The following is an 18706-nucleotide window of genomic DNA, read 5'->3' as shown; positions in this document are numbered from 1 at the left end:
TCCACCTCCCTCTCCACCTCCTTCTCTGGGAACCAACTCATCTTCATTGTGCATGGAATGTGTGCGAGTGGTGTGGAGCGAAGAGGTGCAGGCTTGTGAATGGTGCGATTGCTCAATGTGTGAGTGAGTATTCTCCATTGCAGCGTCAACCACATTCTGCTTTTGGCTTGAAGTGTGTCTGTCAGTGCCAACTTGGAGTGTCAGTGCCTACAGCAGGCCTTTAGCGACTGTGCAGAAGTCGTGGTCACCGTCACCTGTGCAGAGTGCAGTGTCCAACCTCAGAATGGGCGTTTCGTGGATCCACCCAGTGCTTCAGACGGTGCACATGTCGTGTTTCAGACATGCGATGCGTAATGGGATGGTGGCATGTAGGTGTGGTGGCAGTAGTACGCAGTCGGACTTCCAAATGCCACTCAACTAACAATGAGGTAATCAGCCTGGTGTTTGGTTGACCAGGCTGTGGTGGATGATGAGTGTGTGGTCACAGTCACCACAGTGGCAGTGGTGACATTGTTGTGGGAAGCGAGAGCAAGTACACTGCAGATGTGGGCGGGAACCAATGAAGAGATGATGCATTTAGACGGTTTGACAATTTGGGAGAGTTGGCGAGGTGGCGATGTGGCGATATGGCAGATAGGTGGGTGGATTGCGCCAGCATTGTGTCGTGAGTCATCAATGCCGCTGAGGAGTGAGGCAGACTTCGCGTGTGCTTCTTTCGATCGTAATGTGATTGTAATTGTGGATTACTCGATGAAAAGCGTTTCGTGTTGGGGGTTGGAAGAATTGTTGTGTGGGGTTTTGTAGGTGCCAATAATTTGGGGGGAGGAAGCAAGGAAGGCTGTCCATTGTATTTTGCTGGAATTTGCATGTGCGTTTCACTTCATGAACTACAGGATGGATAAGTCTACTGAATTCGTTCAGGAGACCAAGGAGGGTCAATGTGGTCCTTGTCTAGTGGTCGCTTCTTCGATGACTCTCTGTAACATGCAGGCAATTGAAAAGTGTATGCAATCGCTTGTGGACAGTCTGTTTGTGTAGCGTTCTTCACAGTGCTCTCCACAGTGCCCTGCCGTCTTTAACCCTCATAAAAATGTACAAAGTCAACTGAACGAACAACAGTAAATTGTTTTCCACAAACTCTTATATTTTCGTGTCAAATAGACTATTTGAATGTAAATCTTGTGTAGTTTTGAAGAAGAAAATAAACATACCATGAATTTTTTATTCACAGCACCCCTTTTTACTTTAGACCCGCAAATTATCTGACACCACCATTAATTTAACCAAAATGGTTGCGAACTAGTACTTGTACTTCTCTGTATTTGACTATACTGGTTTGTTAATTTTTAATGGAAACTATGTACAATTCTTTTTAAGTAAATTAAAAATTTGTGGGTAGACCAGGTTACAGCAAAGCGGACAATTTCAGACTAATTTTTTGCAGTGAAATCCACACTCGACTTAAAGGTGGTTTTACTAAGTAACTTTGGTTCATTTTTCTCTCCGCGCAAACGTGTGTGTAGAGAATGAACTTCCAATTTTAAATGTCTACCAATGGAACCACGCCCTTGTTGGAAAAAAACCAAGGTGGTGCATGTTTTGGACTGCCATTGTGCTGCTCTGCCATAGTGCGTTTCATAAAGAGGGTGATTTTCAGTTTTTCTATTATTAAAGAATCCAATGAAAGCCAAAGGCGCTTCAAAAATTCAGAAAAATACTGAATAAGATTTCAGGAGGATGTAACTCTTTTGCAGATTACGAAGGATAGCTAGGTGTAGGCAAATTTCCTTGTCTATTTTTTGACAAGCAGCCTGTCTCCCACATTTACAGGTCCTTGTAAAGTAGGCAGATTTACCGCAGTGTGGTCTCACACGGTAGTTGGGAAACCGACCGCCGTTTTGAAGGTGACTTACACAACCTTGGATGATTTTTCGTGGGTGGTTATCTCTGATCAAGTGAGCTTTGCCATTGGTCTACATTTACTTCTGCGCGTAATTGTTTATTTACACATTTTTTAAACAGAGGCTTGGAATGTGCTTTTTTGCACACCAATTCTAAAAATACATATATTTATAATTCCATCTGACCACTTTTTTTTGGGGATTGTGAGGATATGCCGCACAGACCACCGATTTGTTGGCACTCGTCTGTGAAACCATGAGAAAATCCAAGATTAGCACTATTTATAATTAAATATTCCGTTTTTGGAAAAAATTCTACAACAAAGACACCACTTCAAGTCCTCAATGAGGCTTACCTGTCATTATGTTTGACCATTTCAACGATGCTCGTGAATGAGTCAGTCACAAGAGGAATCTGGAACTTAGATCCAATCTAGACAGAAGTGAATCTATCCACACCATCTTTCAACAGTTATGAAATACTAAAACAAATACTAAAATCAAGAATGGCGGGGATAAAATCCATTATCACCACATTCCTTCCATTCATTGTTAGGCCTCTCTTGACAATGAGGAACTTTATAAAGTTTCTAGAAGGCCTCCAAAAATCTAAAACGCTGCCTTCTGAGAGTAATCTAAAACAAATGCTTGCCTATATAAACTAGCTTACTGCAAATACCAGTCAAGTCAGTACGATGGACTAGGTTAGGGCGTTTTCCACCCCCATAACAATGGAACAAATCACAACACCCATAAAATTGCCCATTAAAGGCGGTGTCCACTTCAGCTTTATTTAAAATTTTTTTCATAGACTAATCTATGTGGAGGATACGCCCTAATATCCAGCGAGACTTTAAATAGGTCCTTTGACTAACGTCTGACTTGTTAAAGTACATGTTGCAGCCGGTAAATATAGCTAAATGGGGTGAAGAACCAATGTCTCTAGTTTATGGGGAGAGCGCTAAATTCCCTCTATTTTCAGCTCCACTAATTTCCTTCGTTCGTCTGTGCGTTAGTAAAAAACCCTTTCTGCACTCGTATGTCTAATGTCGTCTTCGACGGTAGCACGAGTGCCAAATTGTCAGCAGTGCTAGCCACTCCCCACTTTTGGCTGACAGGATACCGAGCTGAATTGTCAAAGAATAGCAAAAGTTGCGGACGACTAAATCTGTATAGGCTCACTAAAGAGGGTTGCGAAAACCACAGTATCCTTTTTAACACCATCCGTGTTAAATGGTAGTGTGTTGCCTCTAGAAGCTGATAATAATCCAGATCGGTGAACATGTGGAAGGGGATCAGGCGGGTGGAGTTCGAGGAATTTATTTTACCTTACGCGGTTTACTAAATAAGATTTAGTCTTACGTAGACTTTTCATAAACACAGCTGGAATGTGAAAAGCGGTGGGCATGAAATGTTACCCAGTCTTAAACGATGTCATCCAGCTTCACCTTCCAAACGAACGATAAGAGTTGGATCCTTAAAGTTATGCAGAATGTGAGACTATCACTGAAATCAGAACACTACCCGATTTAATGTAAATTCATCATGTTATCTCCGCGGTAGTTGATCTAGAGAAGCAACCGTGACTATTCCGGCTTTTCTCCATTTCGATGGTAGCACAAAGCCCTGCTATTGGTGCCTCATTCCTCGTGTCTGGCTTGTGTGCTTTAATTTTTTAGGCAGTAGCTTAAGCTGGGGCTTATTACAGGCATCTATTTGGCGATTTGTTGCCGCCGCTCCAAACACGAGTCCGTGAGAGTGAAAAGTATGCTATCTTTAGTCTGTCCTATTTGCATACCCACATTTTACATGTAAAGTGAATTAAGTCTCCAACAGAATTCATCCTATACACTTCCATTTGGTTCAGTTGATTGTGAATTTTGTCTCAAATGGCCTACCTCCTGCGGACCCACAAAAGAGTGTGCCCCTTGTGCACACTCTTTCCACATTTTTTGTAGTCTGACAATCACGAAAAGGAGTATTTTTTAACAGCACAAAAACAAGTAGATGAGCGTATGACCCACATACTAAGTGATATTTGACAAAGATTTATGCTCTGATGATTCATTTACACCCGTCAAATTAGTGAAATTAGAGGTACTGATTGGGCAAGACAAGGTCTTTTCAAAAAGTGTGTTAAAAAGATGCGAAAGTATATTCTATCTGACTTTTTTTAAAAAAAGATCGGTATCATAGACGCGGCAGGTCTACAATGATGTCTGGTTTCGTAACCAATGCATAGATTGGAAATCCATCATCCATTTCCATCGGTTCATGGAATATGAGATGACTGGTTTCCTCGCATGTGAGCCACGAGAGTAAACCGCACTTCAAATCTTACACTCGATATCCTTGATCTTCCGAAGAGTACATTGATTTGAGTGTTTTTTGTATGTAAACAGGACCTAGTCCCCCAGGAAAGTAGCTACAGATGGCTTGAAAAGTAAAGGAAATATTTTTTTGGCAATTCATGTCGGATTAGGAAGTTTAGTCCCTCTAGGTGATGGTAACCATATACAACGTGGAAAAATTGACCAGGCACTGGGCTGCATGCATCTTAAATGGCGCATCACGATTTTGAGGCTCTAGAGGAGATGAAAAAATCTTGAGGTAACACTGATAGTAGTGCACAAATGCCACAATTCTACTACCTTCATGAGAAGCAGGGGTCCGTTGTGTGAAGTTCGAAGGCGGCACTTCACTCACGAAATTTGGAACTAAGGCTATTTTCTCACGTTTGGTAGTAATTTCGATTTCAAATGGGTGTACTTCGGCTCAACATAGGTAAAAAATTCCCAGATAAGGGTGTCTTTGGGTACACTTAAGGGTTATTTGTGGAAAGGACAAACGATAAATCAACAGCCCAATGATGGCATGCTTTAGGCATTAAAAAATCTCCCCTATTTGATAAAAAACTGTTGGTAGATGCGAGCCAGACACTTTGTTTCCTCAACAAGAAGTCAAACCTCTTTGGTGGCAGGAGGTCGTGTGTAAAGGGCTCCTTCATTCAGTTATCTTAAATGTACATTTACATGCCTTCAAAATGCTTTAAAAACAATTTTTAGCATGTTCTCTACCATGGTCACAAATATGTGACGAATATGCTATATTATTTTATAATAAATGTGCCTTCACCAGCTCATGCTGTGTAACCGGACTGATTGAAAATAAAACACCAAGGTAGTCGGAGGAAGATGATTGAGAACACTTTTGGTCATTATTGAGTCGCACAATTTTAAACGCAACCTATCCTTTACAGGTGGCGGTGGGTGATTTTTGGATGAGACATGCTAAGCCAAGGCTTATAAAAAATGAACATGGCCCAGACTTCGAAACTATCAGTGGCTTGCACACATTGCGAAACCGTTTGTTAATGCTCGAGCCACACCCTCGCCCGCCAAAATCTTTTATCCAATGACACTTCACTGAATCCCGTTTAAAACCCAAAAAATTGTCTGCTAAAACCTGAAATTTAACTTAGTAAATCGCTTTTTTACATAAAATCTACCTATTCAAAAGTATTTCAATCACACCACAACTTTATGCATTTTTACGATAAAGCTAAAAATGTTCCAGCATCGAATGAAGTGGGTCACTTAACATGGGGCTGGGTTTTTAGGCTATCTTGGGAAAATATTTCGCATATTTCACTCCCATATTTGTCAGAGAACTCTTGTGAAGGCTTCCATAGGCCAAGCCACTCTTCACTCGGTTCACGCTTTTCTGATTGGCCTAAAAGTGGCCTTAAAAGGAGCCAATAACAAGGGGTGGAATGTTTTTGTGTGGCAGCAGTAAATCACCGTGGTCGCGATGTCCGGAAAAAATTGCAAATCTTTAGTAGTGCTGACTGGGATGGAAACCGAAGTAATTTTCTTTTTCCCTTTTCCGCTCCTCGAGTGCCCTGTGTTCATAGAACAAAGGGGATTGCCTTGAGGAGGGTCCTCAACATTCGGTGAGGGTGCAATGATCGCTTTGACCAATGCTGAAGCGTCACCTAATTAGTTGGCGTTTCAAAATTATTCGGTTCTTCTGGGTTGTTCCACTCGATTTAAACGGCAGAAACCGGGAATTGTCTGAGTTTAGCGGCTAAAGCAAGCTAGAACAGTTAAGATTTGCAGCCTCAACTTTGGTACTTAATTCAGCCACATTTTTCGATCGCAATAGAAGAAAAGGGATGCACACAGTCTTTTCACTATTGCTGCCCTTCTCATAGTCAGACGAGTTGCGCTGTGATTGGCCACTCTCAGGGTTGGACGCAAGGTGTGTGCGTCCGTGCCTTTGGGCTGGCCGCCGCTGGGCAAGGCGGTGGCATACCACGTGGCTGGGGCGTGGTTATGCGTGTGTGTGTATGTGCGCTGTACGAGTTCGTACTGAGCCTGTGCGTGCCACAGTGGAATCATTGTTTGCCCCGCCCTCCCTCATCCCACCCATACGAGGGTCTACCGAAGACATTTTTTCCCATTTATTACATATTTACGCACGAGTCTTCTGTGTGAGAAATCCCAGCTTTTTTGTAGCCATGACAATCGATGTAAATATCATTCAAATAGCGAATTTTGCTTCATGCCACAGCTACGGCGAGTGTAAAAAGCGTTCTTTTGCAGAACTTATGTATAACAACTTGCCCCTCGACAAGTTGAAGCATAGTGCCAACAGGACATTACTGCTACTAGCTTTAGCTTACCGTGGAGTCACCCACTGTGCTCGTGGGAATCGGTGTTAATAGCATGGAAGTGGACCGTTAAATCACTTGCAAAGCACCGCACATCGCAGTTATGTTCGACTTTTGCCTGCGTCACTTTTAAAACACTGCCAGCATAGCAAATGCATTGTGTGGCCTTAGCAGCAAAGCCTACCATAAATAATAAGAGACTCCCGATGCCTATGATATAGTGTGTGGGTTTAATTTATTTCTTGTTAGCAGCATTTCCATATTAGTGATGGATCTGCGGCTTTTACTATAAAATCATAACCCTTTTTGTGATTAGGCGCCTTTTTTACGGGATTAGTCTGAATTTTAGGCATTATTTACGTCACTCAACAAATTAACTATGCCCGATAGACTGAAGCAGCAAATGACAAAGCAATTTACGAGGCGAGGGTGTGGTCAATCAACGTCACTTCGCTAAGATATCCACCTTTGAAATTTCAGCTGTAATCCTTGCGATTGCGAATAATGGGCTTAAGGCAGTAGCAGCGGATGCGTTCATCTTCAGCTGTAGATAGACTGGACGAGCGATTGTCGGATGACTAGTCAGCCCTCTCAAACATTATCTGTGAGCCCTTTCTGTAGACTAGTCACGTTTGGCATCATGCTGAATGCTTGCGACATGTACGTCGGTGTTTCTATTTAATTTTGCTTATTTGTTATTTAAAAACAAAAGTTTCGAACAAAAAATTCTGGTCATTTTTAAACAACGTGAGCGCAATATCTGCCTGAGCGTTGTCACTCCTCGCATTGGTCAGCTCAAGGTCCCAAATCAGCTGCAGTCTTCGTGATAACTGTACCCACAGTTGATACCAGATGGCGTCATTACATTACACGGGAAATCAACAAGAATAATGAATTCCAAGAGAGCTTAGCAATGCCACTATCAGAAAGAAAGGCGGTGCAGTCCCTTCATGCCCCTCATTGGTTAAATCAATTTAGGAAGGAACCAACCATCGTCCTGAAGTCAAAAATCTCGTATTGATCAATAGGGCAACGATACTGGGTGTTTCTGTCTTACATTTTCTATCACCCCCAGCAATGGACTTCTAATCAACAAGGTGTGAAGCGTAGAAATATTCTCTGAGGCCCGTTGTCATCGATGACATGCCATGGGGATAGACGCTTGACTAAGCGATGGAGGGTTGAACTCCTCAATTGTAACCACGATTCTATTAAATTATTCACCACTTTTTTGAATGAATCATTCCCGTTGATAAGGCTGAAGTAACAAAGGAAGGTAGGCAGATAGATGGACACAACTGTTCGAAATAACAATAGCGCATTGAAACCCGTCCTACTTCAGCTGGATATTCATCTGAAAGAAGTACTACTACCATCCGACCCCATTACCAAGAGGTAGAAAGAGAGCTGTGATACTTAGAAAATGCACGGTATTTATTCGTACAAAATAATGAGAAGAAATAATAGTGGTAAGAAGCACTTTGGACATCTGGCGAGTTGGGTTTCCAGTAGACCACAAGACCAGAGGGTAAAAGACCTTGTCTGTAAACGAATGTATGTATGTGGGTGTGCGTGCGTGCTTGTGTGCAATCTTTGGATGAAGAACAATGAAAGAGGGGATATGTAGTAGCTCCGCTGGTAAAAAGCCACAACTCCTTCCGCCTTCTTTCATCACCATCCAGACAAAAAACAAGGTCCGCAGACACAAAAGAAATGCGCTTCTGCTGTTTGGTTGAGGATGGACTCGGCTGGGCGGACGATTTGAAATACACCCGTTGGACATCAACTATTCATCGGACCAGAGATGGAATCGTGGTGCGGCCTCTTGGGGAATTAAAGACGGGGATAGGTCGATAGAAGTATGTTTTTCAACGTCTGAAACACCAGAACCACTGCTGCTACCAGTGCCTGCTGCAGCAGCAACCACCTCCAGTTGATGGCGTTTCATGTGCTTGTTGAGGTGGTCGCTGCGACTGAATCGACGAGGACAGAAACTGCAGGTGAATTTGCGTTCTCCAGTGTGAGCTCGCTTATGCCTCGACAGTTCGTCAGATCGAGCGAACTGGCGTCCACATCCCTCCCAGTCACAGACGTACGGCTTCTCACCTACAATATTTTAAAGTTAATTGAGGTAGATTAACTCCTTAAATGCAAGGGTAAATCAATCCAGGAGAAAAAAACTTACCAGTATGAGTTCGGACGTGTGCCTTAAGATGAGAGCTCTTGAAGTATGCCTTATCACAGCCTTGGAATGTACAGTGATGTGTTTTCACTCGTCCAGTAGGAGCGCCTCTACCACTCTGCGAGACCGTCTGTTTCTGTAGAGCGGCATAAGAAGCGGGACAGGGATCAGAAGCGCGGCGTTCAGTGAACGCCGAAGGGATCTGTGGCGTAGAATTTAACGAAAGCACGTGGAGATCAAAGGGACAGCTGAAGGGCTTTGCCATCGAACAGGAAGCCTCCTCTGCTTCTGGACCAGTGTGATAGGAAGACGACTGGAAAGAAGGGAAGATTCTTCATAAATTTATGCGTCAACTCCGGAACTGAATTCAAAACCCTACGTGGAATACTTACAGGAGTAGAACTAGGAGAAACACCGTCTTCAGACGGAAGGGGTGAAACCACACTGAATGCACTGGTTTCGTGAGGATGAAGAGAGTTTCGGTGCTGCTGTGCCATTAGCCGTAAAATCACAGAGGAGTCCACAAGATCTGTCGAAGATCGTCGAAGTGGAATCCTACCCTCAAGATTCTGCTCACGAAGAATCTGGAAACAAAGTTAAAACTGGAATAAAAACAAGAAACCAAATGTTTAAGAGGAAAGAAAAGAACAAGGGAAGAAAACCCACCTCAGCTAGACGCGAAGACGGTTCGGCTCCGGCCGCCTTGTGTTTGAGATTACTGGCAGCGGTTTCATGGGGTTTGGTGCGGTGAAGTTTGAATTTCAATCGACGGTGCAGTTCCCCCTCCGTATCCAGCCCATCGCTGTTGCGGGTGTTGGTGTAGCTCTGGTTTTGAAGAGGCGTAAATTCTGGGAAGAGAGAGATAGGCGGTGCGCGGAGGTGGTTTTGATTTAAGCTAAATGCCAATCCCTCCGACATCGACACCAATATCTCCGCCGTTTTCAGTTGTAACATCTACGTGGCAAAAGTAAATGGATTAATAGACCAATTCAATAAATATATAGTTGAGCTCGTTAGTGCCAAGCTTACATCAATGTTAGCAGTTGGTGGCATCAACAGGTTTGAAGCAATATCTGAACTCATCGTATTGTAAAATCCGCCAGATCAGTGAGATTAAACCCAGTTTTCTCGATAGCGGAATCACCGGCACCTTATATAGCAGCTGATACTTCTTGTAAGGTCGTGCGTCTAGTCAGCATGGCCTAGAAACGCACTGTGGGTGTGCCCACCTTATTTCACGCACCTCATCCAATCGCAGCACGAGGAGTGGGTGCGTGTATCCCTCCCTGAGGTGTGGATTGGCGAGTGGGGTGTGTGCACGTTCCAAGGCCATGCCGTCTGTAGATTTGCACGCGGCTAATCACGCAGCTTGGAGGTGACCATAAGAGCTAACTAATGGCTTATGTGGGCTCTTGTGCAAACACACACATACACACACATATTCATTCATTCACACGCACACAATTTTATTGCTTGCAGTGGGTGTGTGTAGGTGTGTGGTTGTGGCTAGCCCAGTTACGCCTTGCCACGTCCACTCATTTTGTCGATCTCGGGTGGATTTCAGGAACCAAATTTCGTGTCTAACAGCTCTACTTCTTGCATATTTCTTGCTAAAAAAAGTGCTAACTCACACAGTGAAGTAAGACCTGATCCGCTAGCAATGTTGGTGTCTGCAGCTGGCGTAATTGCTATGAATGATATTTTTTCAGTGCCTCCTAGAGTAGTTTTGCATATTAGTAGATTTACTTGAGGCGTCGCGGCTATCGTCAAAAATGAAAGATTCGAATTTGATGCCTGTTGCAAAGGTGTTTGAACGGTCCACAAAATACGAAATTTTTTAAGTGATCTTGAGCTAAATCTATCCACAGTTAAAGATGAAATTCAACCTACATTTTTTAGTCATCAGGGCTCGTAAAGTGCTCGACCTTTTTGGCACACGAAAGATTATTACATTATCAGAATGAAATAGTGGAGGTTTGATCAGTGTGGCTGAGTTGTTGCAAAGCTGTCGCACTGCATAGTACGACTCCAGGTTTCGACACCTTACTAAAAATGGCCTTTGTGATAACAACCCAGAGCCCCGGTCACCCCATATACGTAAATAGACTGTTAGATTGTCTCAGAAACAAGTCGGGACATCATAGCCTTTTAATGCTCCAAATAGTCGGGTGATTACGATGAAACTGATTTGTGCCTAGAAAAGGGCCTTAGAGGCTTGGCAGAAGGGCTACGCAATCAACAGCATCAATTATTCCAACTCCCCCATTTTTGACTTTTGCGCGGTGATGTCCCGACTGAAACGGTTCCGAATAGCTCATGAAAAGGAGTTAAATCGGAGGACCAAGCACCACAGAGGGGTGTGAAAATAAACGCGATTAATTACTAGGATGCATTAAATGCGTAATAGACCTAATATTGTTGAATGAGATTAGGGTCGCCAAACAGAGAGATATTTTATCAAAGGATATAACTTTTGGCACCTTGCTCTGCAAATAAGACTTTTTGATGCAGAAAATTTCATTTCATTTGATTGCCCTAGTGATCGGTACACAATCGTGTATGCTCCTTGGTACCCTGTGAATCGTTCTTCACGCCACTGCCGCTGTCTCCCAACCCTTCCACATGTCAGCAGTGTAGCTATTTTTACATTTACGTGTTTTGTAAAGCATTCAAAGGGCGACTCAGGCACTTGGAGAAGATACGAAAGTCAAGCTAACCAAAGTTCTGCCTAAGCTCTCATCCTAAAGAGCGTTTCCATCTCATCTCTAAGTCGGTAGGAGTAAGAAAAGATTACTTTCTTTTTTTATGGCTTGCTAAGATTCACCTTTTTCCATACCGTAGTAAACAAGATTATTACCCCATATTGAAAATAAACTTTGACAAACTACGAAATACTCTTCGGTGCATCCATTAGTTAACCACACCCTCGCCTCGGCCAACACTCGCACCTGTCTAATCTACAATTTTGCATCAACTGTCCCTTCACTCTCTTCCCAGAAGGAGTGATTTTATTTACCACCAGATACGAAAAAAATGATGACAAATTTATACACTTTAAGGGTAATACCTTGACAGGTAACATTTCAGTAGGTGATTGCGTGTATTTACCACGCTCCTCGTTCATGACCGGTGCCTACAGTGCAACACCCAATGCGTGTACTTGTCATCGAAAATAAATTAATGAGCGATTGGAGCAAAAAGTTGAAATTCATGTGATTCAGTCTTAACACCACCCATCATCTTGAGATTGGCCTTTAAGTGGGGTAGCCCCGGTGGCCAACTTATGTCAATGGGGAGTGCCTACATGCCTGGGCTTTCTTGCTTTCATAATCCTAGAAATGAATATGATCACGTTTAAGTTGTTCTTTGTACTCATAAGAATGCTCAAGAGCACTTAAAAATCGCTTTCTGGGAATGCATTTTAAAGCACATTTTTAAGGAGTCAAATTTATCCACCTGTTTACGTAGGTGAGACCATAAACAGCCCTGGAGGGTAAAAGTTTGACGGATGAAAAAGTAGCAGCAGAATAACTTGAGGGCCTATGCAAATTAATTCACTTTGTTCTAAGCAGAGTAAAAAGGTATTTGAATTTACGACTAACTTGCAAGAAAATTTGTCGATCTGGAAATCATCTAGTAACTAGGATGAGCCTACTAGGGAACAATCTATTGTAGTATGTATACATACATTCATACGATTACTTGACAGCCCTAATTTTAAGTGCATAACCCCGTTCATAGTCGAACCAAGTTGAATGCTTCTTCCATTGGCTGTTTCCCCTAGGTTAAATGAAGGTCGTCGGCGCGATTGCGTCGGCTCGCCTGATTGGCCGCCGTGTTAATACGCAACGCACGACCAAGGCGAGTGTTTCGTTGTGAAAATTGGGTGTGTGCGTGTGTAGGTACACTAATTCACGTGACGACGTTCGAAACACGTGACTGACGTGCAGCTCGCCCAGACTTTGACCACAGAACACCGACAAGTCTACATTCCATCATAATAGAGAGACCTTTTGACTCTTCCGCGGTTCAGATCAGCTCATGCCGTCTAAGCTACTAGCTTCTCAGCTCCTCCACGTGTTTCTAGTAAAGCTTCTCTCAGACTCGTGCTTCTTTTAAGGTCTTCGCGGATAACTCCATAACTCCATTTCATGGAATCTATTCGGACATCCAGATTCTTTGGTTTGAATGATCCTGGTAACCTTCCTGTTGCTAATTCGCGCATTCTCTGGGCTGCATGTGTCGGCAACCTTCTTTTAGCTAATCGCGTGACCTGTTGAAAATGTCTGCCCGACATTGCCTTCCTTAATGTTTGCTCCCCTATCCTTTGGATAATTTTTCCTCCGTCATTTGAATTGGGTGCGAAGGTGTTGCTCTGCTCACCTATCACCCAGTGCATGCGATTCTCCGCAATGCCTGCGACCATTTGAATGAGGCGAATCTGTGTTTCCACTTTGTAATCACGTACAAACGTATCCCCACATATACATCCAGCCATCCCACACAATGTCTGCTTTGTTTTACTTACTTCTGCTTTGCTAATTCGTTTTTCTGGTAATTTAAAAAGAAAACTTTTTTATTTCTCCAAATCCACCCAATAATTTGAGTAGTACAGAAGTAGTCAAAGCAGCAAAAATTTGGGAATTTTTTCAGACAAAACAAATGTCATTGTTTGTCACCCCGTACTTGTGGGCAGGAAAGGTGGATATTATTGCAGAATTTCTTCACCTTCCTTTCCTGGTGTTACACCTTAAAACGAAGGTAAATGAAGTGATTTGCCCAACCATAGGCAAAAACTAAAACCGTATCAAAGATTGTTTTTTTTTTATAAAACAGACAAGTTTGAAAAGTGTATGTGGTGTACGTTCAGACCTAAGCAGCACTCTTCCTTCCATAAAGGTTGTGCACTACATAATGGTGGAGTCGAGTGAAAAAAACGACTTCCTTTTCTGACACTTTCTGACAGTACACGCAAGCATTCACGGTTGTAGAGGCTTAAAAATCACTGCAATCTCCGTGAGGGCATTTCAGTGATTCCACAGCCCCAGCTTTCGAATTCAGAAGTTGCACCAGCAAAAAGAAGATGAACCGTATAAAAGGGATGTAAATTGTTTTTGCGTAGCGTTAAGTAAAATACTGTTGAAGGGCGTGACCCACTGTGGTGCATTGAGTGAAGACAAAAATCTCCTAGTCATTCCCGTTACACCAGTTTCCTGGCCTTCCCGCCTCCAGTCCACAGTGACGATTTGGCTGGTAAACCGATTGACGGCGGTGCTAGCGAACCTTGCTCCGAAAGAATAGCAATCCCAATTTCGCTGACTGAAAACCACGTCAGAATGTCATGTAGGAGGGTGGTTTTCTTTGCAGGCTCACAGCGACTTCTGGAGTGGGCCGGTTTAATGATTTCCTAGCTTCCTGCATTACAAGATGCTAAAGTTTAATAAGCTTGATTGTTCACGTTGAAGAATGGAGGACTATTCTCCTCAACCGAATCAAATAAATCATTCAAAACGTCACCTCCTCCAAATTCTCTCTAGGAAGAGGCTCCTACAGCTTTGAAACCGAGTTAATCTCGATTCGTGAAGAGGATAAGCCTGAATCACATCCGTAGGGTTCGTTCAGCCGACATTTTACCATTCGGGATACCGAAAAGAGGGAGGGAAATGGCGGAGAGCACAGCGAGGGATAACGTACCGTATCAATAGACTGCTCTATAAGGCATGATGAAGAAACACCGATCTGACTCTTCCAAGTTACAGCGAGTCTTTAAAGTGGCGTAAGCCAGAACTCTGATCTTGCATTCAACAGATCTAGCAGTTTAATCGCCACTCCTGTCTCGAATGCCTGGGGCTGAAGTACAAATTATAACGAATGCCAGACAGCAGGATGGGTATGCGTTTTGACTGTGCAGCTCTGGTAATGTCACTCACAATGCTAGCTGGATACCCCAGCCTTCTGGTCTCGTGTGCTTCACACCATGTTAAAGGGTAGTCCAAGGGTAACCCATTAGGGCATGAGATTCAAGCCTAAATAAGGCTTAACTGGGTACGAGGGGTAGAGTTCATAACATTGATGCAAGTATCGCGGCTACTGCGTAGGATGAAGTTGTTTTGTTTTTGTTGCCTCAACGAATTCGATTTGACTACCTGATGCGATGTGAGCACAAGGGAGAATATGCAGAGGAGGCAAGTAGGTGTGTGCTTAATTGCCTTGATTTTAGAGCTTTGTGAGATCACTGTCCCTCCTCACCCCTTCTACTTGGTTACAGTCGATTTGAAGGCCTTTCTCGCCTTCACTTTAAGACATTCACCTCAGGAGTGATACTGAGGTGTAGAGGTAATACGTTTTTAGGAAGCGACTATTTTAGACTAATGTGAATACTTTCGTGAAGGATCACGCCCATAATTACGGTTTAACACCCTTCTTATCGGAGCTTCTCATTTTATAGACACTGGTGATACTACACACAGACACGATAGTGTGCACCAATCAAATATCCACGATCAGGCGATCCGCTCGATGAACGCTCATTGGATTGACTGCCGAGGCTGCGGACTGAGAGTGGTGAGAAGCACCACGACTGAAAATGTCAGTGGCGTCTATAAGAACTTGGAACCATTGGTATGTCTTGTCTGCGGGTTGGAGTTTTGCACCGCCATTCACGAGGAACTTCGGCCACCACAACACGCGGCACCATGCAGGCGGCCAAACCTTGATGGTGGGTTGATTAACGATGCCAGAACCAGACCAGCCCATGAAATTTGCGCCTGCTGTTGCTAATAGGATACATTTATCACGCTCGACTGTGTACATTTCTGACACGGCATAATTTCCTGGGCTATGCTTTTCCCATCTTCCAAGTATGTGCCAAATTTATCTGTGAGGAAAATGAAAATCTAAAAATTTGTTTTTTATCAGTAGAACTGAGTTATCCAATCACACCAAGCTTTGGAAGAAACGTCAAACAATAAAGGGTGCTACAGGAGAGGCAATCTCACTGCTTTATGGTTACAAAAATGCACACGCTTTACGTAACCGAGCACCACGTGTACAGAGATGAGGCAATTCCATTGAAGGTCGCAAAAAATCTGCATCCAAATTTCAAGTTCCCATCGCATGCGAGATCAGGCTAGAAAATGCCTGCTCTTGGTTTTTTAGGGCCCTTGGCGGATAGTCTCAAGCTCTACTTCGTTGTTAGATCACTGCAGCGTAGGCGAAAGTTCTAATCGAATCAACATACCAACCGAGGATCACGAAACTTCCTTGATAGTAAATTGTGCTTGAGAAGGAAATTGAGAGTGATGTGAAATGATAGTGCAAGATTGGTATCACTACATGAACCTCTTTGTCATTCCTCAACTCATCTCCCCACCCTTCTTAATGTGGGAGAAAAAAATACTTTACCACTACAGACAGCTAGAGTAGGGTTGGTGGAAGTGATTTAATTGACAGGCTATTATGCCAAAATGTCGTGGAAGGAATCAGGTGAATCAGTGAAGACTCCATTGTTGAACATCGTTGGGGACTAGCAATACAGAGGACGCAATATTTGGGATTCTCGTCGCCATGACATCATAAGAAGCCTTCTTACTCTCTATATCATTTTCACTTCCAGCTCGTGGTTGACTTTGGGTCGCCTAAAAATTTGTGACAGTCCAGGCAAAAGAGTGCGCATGTGGAGTGGAGATGACACTCTAAGCGATGGAAAGAAGCGTAAAGATAAGAATACAAAGCTCTTGGTGGACTCACGAGTCGGCTATTCTGTAGCTTGCTGATGGAGTGTGCAGTGTCTAGCGCCTTCAGAGAGAGCTTCAAACAGAAGTCCACATTACAGGCTAAAAAGTGCAAAGGTTGACAACACAAAGCTCACGGTTAACTCACGTAAGGTTTGAAAACAAAAACTGTCAAGTTCAAAAATGAGCTCATTGTTTGCAATGATCTGATCCAACGGGTGATGTTGTTACAATTCAACACCACTGCCTCGCCTTTCACTGACACTCACAATGTGCGTGTGAAGGGAGGGCAGTACTGTATGCGACCTTGAAATGTCATGCCGACCATGTTAATTGAGTGTGATCACCAGCTGATGGTATTGCAACGCAATGTCATTTGTATAAACCATTTCATCAGTGCTTTGTATGCATACAGATGAAGTGAAGAGAGAAACAATCGACAATAACAGACGCCAATTCAGGTAACGAGAAAGGTAGTTGTGATATGAGGTCGTGTTGCGAATCGCAACTGATTAGGTTCAAAGGCAAAGTCAGATCATCCATCTGCCAGCACACCTGAGCTGTTAGTGAAGATACACGTAAAGCCGTGTAGGTCTGAAAAAGTGACGACCTTTCCAATCAAACACAACAGTTGATAGCACGTGCCAAGTGCGTAAGTGGCGGTTTCATTTTAAGCATAGTTAATGGAGCCGGAAAGCAACAGCTGCTGCAGGGTGTTCACTGAACAGGGTGTGAAAGAAGGCATAAAACCAGAATATGTGAATGTCTACTTGTGTCTACAGTAGAATTCAAATATGGCGTGGCAAGGCACGCCACTGGAGGGCAATAAACCACACGAGACGGCGACGAGACGCCCAACTGCCCGGCATTACCCTATTAGATTTGATGCTGTAGAGGTTTCAAAAGACGCTTTATGGGGTCGTGATGATTTCCAACCCACCACCGTAACAGCAATTTCTGTGGTCACGCATTCATCTATTCATTAAACACGTATAACCTGCTGTGTGATAAAAGGGATGAAGCCAGTCCAACCCAACACAGCACAGCAGACCACGACACGATATAACGAAAGGAAACAAACCGACACCATGGAGGAGTTGGTGCACTCTGTACATGAAGGCAGATTTTACATTCGATGAGCCTGGCGTTTCGTAGTTCAGCAGTCTTAACAAATCCATCAGCGCGGAAGTTCTGCAGATGTTGGACGAACAACGAGGTAGGTGTGTAAATGCAGCGGGCGAAGGAGGAGGGGACAAAGGATAAGCTGAAGAAGAGACGTAGGAATGCCTTGTAAAGTAATTACTGGCGAGCTCAGGCCACGTTTTGACTTGACAACTTTAATAAGTTTGCATAAGTACGTGGAAGTGTAGAGAGACTGGTACCACAACTAGCACATAGCAATCCGTTTATCCATTTGCGCCACACACCCATTTTTATGACATTTATTCGGCAATAAATGTGAACTTATCGCGCTCAAACTTTACCTTTCCCATCACTATCAATTCAATCTTGCCTTTAAAAAGGTGTAAATTCAAGCAAAGGGTTATACCACTGCAAAATATAAATTCTGCGGTAATAAAGTCAGTGTAGAAATGACACCTTGCAGTTTTTGATGGGGGCTCTGTGAAGGGAGAATTTTGCGCGCCAATCACCACGCCTAGGAAATACGTTTTTCGTTTAGGCTAAATGCGTTTCACAAGATAGAGGAGACCCTCAAATTTCCACCTTGACTTTAGTCCCCTTTTTCACTCCTGCAACTGTCTACCTGGGTTGGTGGTAATTTCTTATTACGTGAGGGGAGCTACCAGATCTTTTGTCTTCACTAGATGGTAGCTAGCCTCCTTGTTTTGGGACCCATTTGGATTCATTCCCTCCAGGTCCCACTATACTTTTAGCCTTGATAGAGAACTTAAACCAGGCGGTGATTACCAAATGTCAGACGTAGCTCTAATAATCTGCCCGTTGCGAGTCACCTCACACCCAATTATCCAAGTGCAAATGCCCTTATCTAATAGCATAAACTACAGAAGCGTATGGGGGCGGTCTCATTGTGAATGCCTACAGAGGCACTAAGAGACTTCAGAACAGAGAGCTTCGTTGCTGATAATCCAGGCATTGGAATGCTTAAGTACATGTATGGCGATCGTTCCTGCATGATTACATCGACTCAATATGGCGTGCGCCCCTTCCACGTTTCGCTAGCTAATCAGAAGGAAGT

The 18706-nt window shown here is 43.4% G+C and overlaps 1 protein-coding gene across 1 annotated transcript; it reads right to left on the bottom strand. All coding sequences in view use genetic code 11, as the record gives it.

The window, feature by feature from the left end:
- Positions 1-8359: 8359 nt before the first annotated feature.
- On the bottom strand, positions 8360-9838 carry EGR_00680 (Krueppel-like factor; the record flags this gene model as incomplete). Its single annotated transcript, XM_024489929.1, has 5 exons — positions 8360-8679; positions 8759-9068; positions 9148-9339; positions 9422-9709; positions 9785-9838. 5 exons carry the CDS (start codon positions 9836-9838, stop codon positions 8360-8362), a joined length of 1164 nt encoding a protein of 387 aa, XP_024355926.1.
- Between the last annotated feature and the right edge of the window lie 8868 nt (positions 9839-18706).

This window comes from Echinococcus granulosus (assembly GCF_000524195.1).
Source record: "Echinococcus granulosus chromosome Unknown EG_S00002, whole genome shotgun sequence".
NCBI classification, from domain to species: Eukaryota; Metazoa; Platyhelminthes; class Cestoda; order Cyclophyllidea; family Taeniidae; genus Echinococcus; species Echinococcus granulosus.
Note: the sequence above shows the minus strand (reverse complement) of the source record. Positions and strands in the feature narration are given on the sequence as shown.